The 11252-nt window shown below is 39.2% G+C and overlaps 1 protein-coding gene across 1 annotated transcript in view; it reads right to left on the bottom strand.

The window, feature by feature from the left end:
• Positions 1-8905: 8905 nt before the first annotated feature.
• The window catches only part of CNST (consortin, connexin sorting protein), a 101628-nt gene continuing 99281 nt past the window's right edge, over positions 8906-11252 (bottom strand). The window contains 1 exon segment of the mRNA XM_014591114.2: positions 8906-10376. Within this exon segment, the coding sequence (XP_014446600.2) occupies positions 10171-10376 (206 nt within the window). The 3' untranslated portion in view covers positions 8906-10170.

The raw sequence follows: 11252 nt of genomic DNA, 5'->3' as shown, positions 1-11252 counted from the left end.
AAAAAAAAAAAAAAACCCACAAAACTAGCCTGGGGCCGGCAGGTGGCATAGTGGTTAAAGATGTTGAACTCTCACATGGCTGACCATGGTTCGAGTCCTGAACCTGGTGGCTTGCTTTCTTGCCCCACCCCCTCACTCTGTCCCTCTCTGATCAGATTTAAATAAATAAATAAAGTTAAATAGAATAATTCTTAAAAAAATAGAGTAAACTAGCCTGGCAGCTGGTGCATTGCTAAAACACAATGTTCTCGGAGGATGATCCACATGCAGTGTTCTAGATTCACATCTAGAGACCTCCTGGAGTGAGTTGGGCACATGCATGCCCATGACCTGGGGCTGGCTAAAGCTGTGGGTGGGTTGTGGCATCAGGACTCTGTTGGTGTGCTATTTCTCTTTCTGTCTCTCTCATTAATGAAATAATTAAACTTAAAAGAGAGAGAGAGAGACGGTATTGAGTGCTTTAAAAATAAAGACAAATTGACCAAAGATATATGGGTTTATTTCCAGACTCTCAATTCTATTTCACTGGTGTATGTCTTTACTCATGCCAACACCACACTGATTTTATTACTGCAACATTACATTACAATTTTAAGTTGGGAAGTGTGAGTCCTCAAACTTTGCTTTTCTTTTTCAAGACAGTTTTGGCTATCTGGGTCCCCTTGCAACGCCATATACATTGGATAATTGACTTTTTCTTTCCTGCAAAACCAAAACCAAAGATAAAACTTGACATTTTGAATCCGTAGATTGATTGCTTTAGGTAGTAATGACATTTTAACAATATTACTTTCCTGTACATGAACATGGGATAGCATTCTATTTATTTAAATCTTAATTTCTTTGAGCAATGTTTTTTAGTTTTCAGTGTACAAGTCTTTCACCTCCTTGGCTAAATTTATTCCTAGGTATTTTATTGTTTATCTATTAGTGTAAATGGAATGACTTTTTTTTTTTAAAGAATTATTTCATTCAATTTTATTTATTTATTCTAATTTAACCAGATAGGGACAGAATGAGAGAGAGAGAGAGGGAGAGAGAAAGTGAGAAAGCAAGCTGCCAGGCCCAGGACTTGAACTGTGATCAGCCATGTGGGAGTCCAGCACTCTTAACAACCACACTACATCCTGACTTTTTTTTTTTTTTTAATTGTCAGAGGAAGCATGCACTACACAGAGATAGATAGAGATAGAGACAGAGACAGAGACAGAGAGAGAGAAAGCACTCCTCAATGGGGTATGTTCACATCACAATCCCTTCTCCTCATTTCTCTATCCTGTTGGGATTTTGAGAATGCACACATATGTACCCAGTACGTTTTTCAAACCTCTGGAGCTGGGATTCCAACCACAGTTGGCCATGTGGGATCCAGCTCCAATAATTACTAAATTACAGGGCCTCCCTGGAATGGCCATCTTAATTTCCTTTTTGGATTGTTAATTGGTGGTGTATATAAACAACTGATATTTTTGATATTGATCTTGTATTTTGCAACTCAGCCAAATTTGTTTAGAGACAGAGACAGAAAGCAAAAAATCACCCTCCAGGGAGGGATGACCATGCCACAATCCCTTCTCCTCCATTCTCCTTTTGGAATTTTGGGCATGCACACACATGTGCCCAGCTTGAGTTTTAAGCTGCCAGTCTGGGACTTGGACCATCATGGTAAACTACATGGGAGTCATGTAACCATTACAACATTCTCTGGTCCATCTTTCACTCTTATGATATTAGGTTTTGATTTTTTTCTTTTTCTTTTTCATAATTATTTAGGGACCAGTAGTTGGTGTAATGGCTATGTTGCTAGACTCCCATGTAGTCGACCACAGTTCAAGCCCTGGACCTGGTGGCTAAAACTCACACTGGGCGCGCGTGTGCGTGTGTGCGTGCCCAAGATCCTGAGAGGAGAATGGAGGAGAAGGGATTGTGGTGTGGCCATCCCCCCTTGGGGAGTGATTTCTCGCTTTCTATCTCTGTCTCTTTCTGACAAGCACATGTGCCCTATAGCAATAAAAAAAAAACCTCTCCAAAAATTATTTAATTTTATGTATTATTATTTCTTGACTGGAGAGTGATAGAAAGTGAGAAAGCATGTGGCCAGGTCTGAGACTCAAACTGCAGCCAGCTATGTGGGAGTCCAGCATCTTACCCACACCACCTGCCAGGCCCAGCTCTGGGTTTTTCATTAATGTTCTTTATTATGTTGAGGAAATTGCCTGCTGTTTATGTTGAGCATTCTTATCATGAAATGTTAAGTGCCTTTTCTACATCCATTGATGGTCATCTGTGTATTTTCTTAGTAAACGGTATTCAAAATTTTAAAATTAGGTTGTCATAATATTCAGTTTATGAGATCTCGATATATTCTAGATACAAGGTGTTTGCAGGATAAATGTACTGTGAATATCTTCTCCCAGTCTTTGGTTACCTTTTCATTTTCCTAACCATGGCATTTGGGGCCAGCAGATAGCATAGTGGTTGAGGTGCTGGACTCCCATGTGCCTGACCAGGGTTCGAGTCCTAGACCGAGCTGCTTGAAACACACTGGGAGCATGTGTGTGCGCCCCAAACCCCGAGAATGGAAGAGAAGGGATTGTGGCATGACCATACACCCTGGGGGGTGATTTCTCACTTTTTGTCTCTGTCTCTTTGGCGAGTGCACACACCCTATAGCAAAAATCTCTCTCAAAAGAAAGCACATTTTTTCCCCCTGCTTTAGTTCTTGCTATCAGGTGTGTGCACTCACTGGAGAGACAGAAATATATGGAGAAGGACAGGAAGTGAGAAATCACCCCTAGAGTGAATGACTACACTGCAACCTTTCTCTTCCCTCCTCCTCTTGGGATTTTGGTACACATGCACATGCACCTGCCATATTTTTGAATCTTCAGGGTCTGGGACTTAAAACCATGCAGACTGCCATATGGGATGCAGCCGCCTTAACTGCCGTGCCATTTGCTGGCCTCTGAAAAGTGCAAGTTTTAAAAGTTTATCAATTTTTAAAATTTTATTCTGTTTTAAGACATTTTGTTTACCAAAAGTCACAAAGACTTCTTCCTATGTTTTCTTCTAGTTTTCTATCTATAGTTTTAGCTTTTACATTTAGATCCATTTACTTCAAGTTAATTTTTGTGTTACATGAGATACATCTATGTTCATATATTCCCCAATTAAACATGCAGTTTTCTTTTTCTTTCCTCCATTTCTCCTTTTGGGATTCTGGGCACACATGCACATATGCTTGGTGTGGTTTCCAACCTACCAGTCCAGGACTTGAACCATGAGGTTGGCCATATAGGATCCAGCCACCTTAACCACATAGACCAACTAGCTCATTATTTTTTACTTTGTTTAAATTTCCGGAGATGACATGTGCTCACGGGAGAGAGAGAATGCACTCCCCAGTGAGGCCTAGCATGCTGCAATCATTTTTCCCCTCCATTTCTGCATCTCATCAGGGTCCTGGGCATATATGCATAAGGCGTATTTTATAAGCAGTCAGGGATGGGTTTGAACCACAGTCAGCCACATGCGACCTGGGTCCCTCTGCACAGCATTTAACCACCATGCTACATATTGGCCCTTCCATTATTTCTTGAAAAGCCTTTTCCCCCCTCTGAATTGCCTTACCACTTTTGCAAAGCATCTGAACACATGGATGTAGGTCTGTTTCTGGAATATCCTTTCATTATACCACAATTTAATTATCTTGAAATCAAGAAGTGTAAGTCAGGGCTGGTAGGTGGCATGGTGGTTGAGGTGCTGGACTCCCACAAGGCCAGCTGTGGTTCAAGACCTGGACCTGGTGGCTGGCTTTCTCACTTTCTCTTTCTCTGGTCAAATGAAAAAAAAAATAGTAATAACAAATGAAATGAGATAAATTATAAAAAGAAGTGTAAGTCTTTCGATTCTTATTTTTAATTATTTTATTGACTATCTTCTATGTTACTTACATCTCCAAAGAAATTTTAGAATCACCCTGCCAATTTCTAAAAATGGCTGGAATTTTGCTTGGAATTGTGTCAGATCTATATGACTCAGTTTGGGTGAGAACTGACAACTAAATATTTAAGTCTTCCAATTCATGAATAGAATATATCTCTCCACTTATTTAAAAATAGAATTAAAATATGAGTTTGTTGCCCAAAAAAATTAAGCCCAGGCATTTTTCATAATACACATTTTCAATTAACTTTTTGAAAACCCTCATATTTTGTTAACTTTGTAAGAATCATGTTTTTGATGCTCGTTTAATAAGTAAAATATTTATTTTCTATTTTAAAATTTCATTTCCTAATGGTCCATTACTAGTAGTATACAGAAATTCTATTGAATTTTCTTTGTATGTCGACTTTGCATCCCATGATCTTGCTAAATTCATTTACTCTAGTAGCATAGTTTTGTAGAGTCCTTAGGATTTGTCTTATAGTCATGCCATTTGCAAGAACTTTAATTGCTTCCCTTCTAATGAGGTTGAGTTCTTTTTCATGCTATAGAATCTCCAGTACAATGTTGAATAGAAGTGGTCCTTGTCTTGTTCCTGATCTGAGGGAGAAAAGCATTTGGTCTTTCTCCATTAAATATTTAAGATTAGCTGTAAGGGCCAGCAGGTGGCATGGTGGTTGAGGCTGGACTCGCACATGGCCAACAGCAGTTTGAGTCCTGAACCTGGCAGATTGCTTTCTCACTTTCTGTCTCTCTCTGGTGAGTGCGCATGCCCTATAGCAAATTTAAAAATAACAATAAACTTTTAAAAAGATTAGCCGTGGGTTTGATAAAGAACTTCACACACATTCTTTATCAAGCTGAGGAGGCTCACTTCTAGTTCCTGAGTTTTTATCATGGTGTATGAATTTAATGCATTTATCAATCTGACCTTTGGTGTTTTAAAATAATTACATTGAGTGATTTTTGAATGTTATACCACCATTGTATTCCTGGGATAAGTCTCATTTGGTCATGATAGTATCTTTTTATGTATTTTAAAATTTTGATCTATTTTGTAAAGAATTTTTGTATGTGTTAATAAACGATACCAGTCTTAGTTCTCTTTTTTCAATGTGTCAGAGAGTATGTACACTCATCTGAGAGAGAGACACACAAATGGGGCAGAGAGAGAAAGCACTCCTTAATGGAGTATGGTCCCAATGCAATCCCTTCTCCACTTCTCCGACCTGTTGGGATTTTAGACCTGCCCTCACACATGCCCAGAATGTTTTCCAAGTTGTTTGCTCCAAGACTGGGCCACCAGGCCAAGCAGCTGGCCCTCCTGGTTTATTTTCCTTATTGTCTCTGTCTGGTTGGGGTCTAAGAGTAATACCGACATCATAAAATGAACAGGCAAATACTCTCTTTTTCTAAAACAGCATTTTGTAGGATGGGTACTTTCTTACTTAAATGATTGGCAGGATTCATTGGTGAAGCCATTTAGGATTGTGAATTTCTTTGTGAGAGTTTTCCAATTTAGGGCAGTTCATACTCAAGGCTCTTGGAGCTTTCCACTGCTGGCAAATCTGCTAGCATTATTGTTCCGAGTGCTAACCAGAAGTGAAAAGTAATAATTACTAAAAAATCATTAGTAGACCTTTGAGCACCAGCAGATGGCATAATGGTTATGTTGCTGGACTCCCACATGGTTGACCGTGGTTTGAGTCCTGGACCTGGTGACTTGAAATTCATGCTAGGTGTGCATGCCCAAAATCCTGAGAGGAGAATGGAGACAGGATTGTGGCATGGCTATCACCCCAGGGTGTGATTTCTCACTTTCTGTCTCTGTCTCTACAGTGAGTGTATGTGCCCTGTAGCAAAAATCTCTTAAAAAAAAAAAAAAAAAAAAAAAGATTGTCAAGATTCCTATAAAGTTGCTATGTAGGTGACCTAGACAGAGTTTTCTTTTATTTCTAACAGTGCATGATGCAGAGTAGAAAAAAATGAGTTCAAGTTCCCATCTTCATGAATAAGTGGATTATCTGGTTTTCATTTTTATTTCCTTTGCAAAAACATGTCCCTTATTAGATGCTAATTTTTTTTTTAAAAAAAGAGGTTTTTATCTTAGGGCACATGTGTTCTCAGGAGAGAGAGAGAGACGGTGAGAGGGAATGTGAGAAATCCCCCCCCCCGCCCCGAGGAGGGATGGCCACATGCAATCCCTTCTCGTCTATTTTCTTCCTGGGATCTTGGGCACACATACACACACTCCTGGTATGATTTTCAAGCCACAAAGTCCAGGATGGGGTTGGCCATATTGGAGTCCAGTGATGTTACTGCTAGGCCATCTGCTGGCCCTGACGCTAATTCTTTAAGCTGGTACCATTTCATGTTTCAGGAGTCCCAGTATCCAGCTTACTGCTAGGTACCCTGTAAGCACCCAGATGTTCGTCAAGGTTCAAACAGCATGAACACTGTTGCTCATGTTCTGTACTGACCTCGGGGTCACAGAAAAAGTGGAGTTTACTCTTTTTAGACCAGGGAGACAAGAAGCCCATAGCTTACCATATCTTTTCTCCCATATTTAAACCTAGGGAGATTTAAATAGTACTAGAATCTTTGAAGGAGAAAAATATTTTTTTCCCAAGAAATCACCCCCTTGGGGGATGGCCACACTGCCATCTCTTCTCTTCCATTCTCCTCCTGGGGACCTTGGGCACAGACATACAAATGCCTAGTGTGAGATTTAAGTTGCCAGGTCCAGGACTTGAACTGTGGTCGACTATTTGGGAGTCCAATGATGTAACCGTTAGCCATCTGCTGGTCCCTTTGAAGGAAAATTTTAACTCACTGTAGCATTTAACTCACTGTAGCTTTTATTTTACTTTGTTAAAATAGTAGACGACACTAGAATGTATGCCATAAATCCTAGAAACACTCTTTGAAGAGTGGAAATAATATGATAGAATAGAAAGTGTAATGCATTTAGGAGTTATAAGACCTGGACTTGAGTGGTAACTGACCTAAGCATCAAATGAATTAACGTGAAAACACTACATATATTGGATAAATGAGCACGCAGGAGTAAGTTAATATTAATTGCATCTAAACAAGGAGTTATACAAATCATGTTAACAGAAAAATAAAATTCAGTCCCTCTTCAGATACTGTGAGGAAGTTTTCAATTCAGGGCAGTTCAGATTCACGGACTACCCTGAGAAAATGCCACAAGGCCGGTTTCAGTAAAATAGGTGCCGAGTGCAGAGGCGCACCCGTGGTCCTAGCTAACTAGGACGCTAGGGCAGGAGGTCACATGAGAGACCTGGAAAAACCCCTGTCTTCTCTATCTCACACATTCTCTTATAGAAAACAAACAAGAAACCAGGTTAAAGCTCAAGGATTTCTTTGTTCTTTTCCCACCTTCCCTTTTTCTCTCAACTCCTACTTCATTTTATTCCCTCCTGGCTGCTCCAACCCCATATCCTCCAGACACGCTAGCACGACCCAATTCACATGTGTCCTTTGAAAATAAGGCCCACCTTTAAGTCTCAAATTGTCCCTTCTAATACCCAAATCCACAGCTCAATAAAGTAAACCTTCCAGAGGATTTTGCTTTTTAAATCGAAAAGAATGAACTTCTAGAATTAAATGAACTGTGTCTGGCACCTGACACAATCAAATGGTGTAGGAATTTGAGAGGAGTCTTTACATAGGAGACCTATTAGACTTCACAAAATAGGTGACTTCCCACTTTGGTCTCGTAGGGCCAGACCAAATTCTGCAATTGTTTTACTTCCATACCACAGCAGTTTTTCTCAGCTCCAAGGTTCAAATAAACTCTCTGAGACACTTTGTTGTTGTAGATCTTAAATTACAAGCTTGATTTGATACCCTCATATACAGTTCTTAAGGAAGATTAGTTACAAATAGTTGGCAATACTTTCGAATGACAGAAGGAATTACATTTAGTGAAACTAGATGAATTTTGGTGTGTGGGATAACATTTCTTTCATCACCTGGTGGAATTACTCCAATTCATGCAATAAATCACTATTACATTTTTAAAAGTTGCCCTAATTTTTCTAGTTGAGACTTCATGCCGACTTTAAGTCAAGATAACAGTACGCTCTGAGCTCCCCTCTCCCTCCCTGTCAGTGGTGAGGAGGACCCCTGTGGTTTCTCTGAGACACAACTGGGCTATCTTTCATCTTGTTAGGCGAGTTCTCAGGAAATCATGGGTTTCAGAAAAAGCGGCCCAGCTGGCGTACAGGAAAACAGGCAGGCAGAGGTTATACAGGACTCTGATAATGACTGGAAAGACAGGAACAAGAGGGAATTTTGAACTGATCTTGACATAAAATTGGCAGAAAGAAGCATCTCCAAGTGCCTGTAGCTAGGAATTATGAGGGTATAACAGAAGGTTTGTCTCTGATGAGGGTGCCCCTCACAGCAGACCTTGTGAACAGCTTTTACAGAACTACTTAAGATAGTACCGTCAACATTTTACATATCATTTGAATACAAATTCTTAAAATTTATAATAGAACATTAAAATAATCTTCTAATAAAATCAGTCTTAATAAGTGTAAGGAATCTAAATTTCAGTATCTTGTACACTTCTAAATAAATATCTTTGATCTTTAACCCTTGAAAATATTACAGTTTATGGTGACAGGACAGAGACAAGTCAAACAGTATTATAAGTGAAAATGAAACATTAGTTTAAAAATAAAGTGTAAAACACACTACAATGAAATGAGAGAAAATCAAGACACTAAGTATACAGTAATTAAATATCTAACGTTGAGATAACCAAATGCATGCATATGAACACACGTTCAACTTATATAAAAAGCCCTTTAAAACTTATATAATCTAAATAAATAAGCAGAAACATAAACAGAAGTACTGTACCAGCCAGTAACAACTAGAAAGCAATTTCTCCCTTTTTCTTTCAAATGATTGTAACAGAAAACAAAAAATAATGATCACTTGCTAAAAAACTATAATTCATGTTCGTCTGTTTTTTTCTAAATGCTGCCTACAATATAAAAAGTTAAAGCAAGGCTTCCTACATGATAGACCACTGTACCTTAGGTAAGGCCACCTAACTGACAGATTTAAACAAAAGTCAGACATTTGCCTATTAAAGTATGATTCGGTTTTCGATGAATGACCTCACAATAGGGTCTGAATCAAGCCCATGATATGAATGCACATTCAAACACCTGATGCATGATCTAACGCTGAATTATAAATGGTGATTTATTTTTACTCTCCAAGTACTGGCTTATTTTATAGAAGACCAGAATTAAAAACATCTATGGCAGGAACTGCATCCTATATTTGTATTTTTGGCTGTCAGATTTTTATAACATAATAGGTACTCAATAACTATTTGCTGAACTGAGTTGAGTGTAGCCTTCATTATTTCAGGAAGCATCCAATTCATGATCAAACTTGGGCGTGAGCCTGCGGGTGGGGGAGAAGGTGGCTCCTTAATTTTGCCTTTAGGCCTGTGATTAATTTCTGGCTAATTAAGTTATGAATTGCCACAAATCTGTCACAGTTTCTCATTTCAAGACCAAGATTGCTACAATTTGTCTATTCCATAGTTAAGCCTTCTTCAAAGATTTGTGCCTGCACATCATAGTCAAGTTAAAAGAATAAAGATAATCTTGGTTATTCTATGCTGAGTATTTGCTCACGAGAACTGAGACACACGCGCGCACACACATTCCTACACACAACCATTTCGCAAATGGAGAACTGATTCTGGAAATAATGCATAAAGCCTAAATCACATAGCTCCAAGGTTAACCGAAAAATGACATGGACATCCTAAGGTAACTCTTTGATTACACACAAACTTATTGCGTGATGGCTGGAAGCAATGTCTACAGACTAATAAATGTAAACGAAACATATTCTTGAATCATTAGCTTGACAAGGTAGCTAAAAATAGTGTGGTTCCACGACTGCCCTGTTTAAATCTGCTCAGTGAACCTCATTCCACTAGGACGCAGTGAGGAGGTGGATATGCTCTCCCAAGTCCATTCCTTCCATCCACAATGCTCAGATCAGTATCATTACGTGGATTGTTCTAAAGTCGCTGTTTCTGATGTCCTTTGTTTCTCACTGAGGGGAGGGGGGAATGTCACAGAACTGCCGCAAGAAAAGCTGTTTGGAAAGTTTCACATCTTTCATTCTCACTGCCAGCATGCGTGTCTCTCTGGAATGCTGCTAGGAGAGGTAGATCCAGTGTTTAAGTTCTGCCATTCCCCGTAGGAACTTAGTGTAATAGAAGTCCATGTTGTCTGCAAAGTCTGTACAAACGGGTGACTCCATGTCACCAAAAGTGCAGTATAATGCAGTTCCTCCCACACTGAGGAACACTGTGGCTATGCAGAGCAAGATCAGTAAAATACAGGAGCCACCTCCAACTTCATCTGCAAACAGAACAGAGTGAGGTTAAATTGTCATCAAAATGGAAATCCTAGCACCTGCTGTCTTCTCACTGACATAAGAGATTTCTAATATACATATACAGTCAACTTGTATGAAAAGAAGAGAAATAGGCGGTCTTTCTCTGATGCATGCTGCAGTGTTATTTTACATGTTACAACTTTATCATTACATACAGTATCTTTGCACTTTACACTTTAGCAGAGTGAAATGAAGTTATAGCTGGTATACTGATTTCTTTTTATTTTGCTTAACAACTCTGGCAGGTTTTTTTTTTTTTTTTTGAGAGATTTTTTTTGCTATAGGGTGCGTGCGCTCACCAGACAGAAAGTGAGAAATCACCCCCTGGGGGGATGGCCATACCACAATCCCTTCTCCTCCATTCTCCTCTTGGGATTTTGGGCATGCATGCACATGTGCCTGGCATTAGTTTTAAGCCACTGGGTTTAGGACTCGAACTATAGTTGACTATGTGGGAGTCCAGCGATGTAACCATTACACCATCTGTTGGTCCCAGACAGGTTTGTTTTTAATAAAAATATTCATGTCAGTATTTCTATAGTGAAGATAATAATCTTAATAATTCATAATTAAAGAAAAAAATTTATAAAGACTAAAAAGCTTTATGATTTGTGCCACAATGAATGGGTACACAGACCTTTTGGGGAGGTAATTTGGCAGCATTTATTAAAGTTTAAATTTAAATTACCCTACAGACTGGACACTTTGGAGAGTAACTGAGATTAACTGAATACAATGCTGGGACAACAGGTACCAACCAGGACTACCTCAGGTCAAGTGGGACATAATGGTCCCCACATTCAGCCCAGCAAATCTACTTTGAGCAATGAGCCTACAGA

Source organism: Tupaia chinensis, unplaced genomic scaffold (assembly GCF_000334495.1).
Source record: "Tupaia chinensis unplaced genomic scaffold, TupChi_1.0 Scaffold000532_1, whole genome shotgun sequence".
NCBI classification, from domain to species: Eukaryota; Metazoa; Chordata; class Mammalia; order Scandentia; family Tupaiidae; genus Tupaia; species Tupaia belangeri.
Note: the sequence above shows the minus strand (reverse complement) of the source record. Positions and strands in the feature narration are given on the sequence as shown.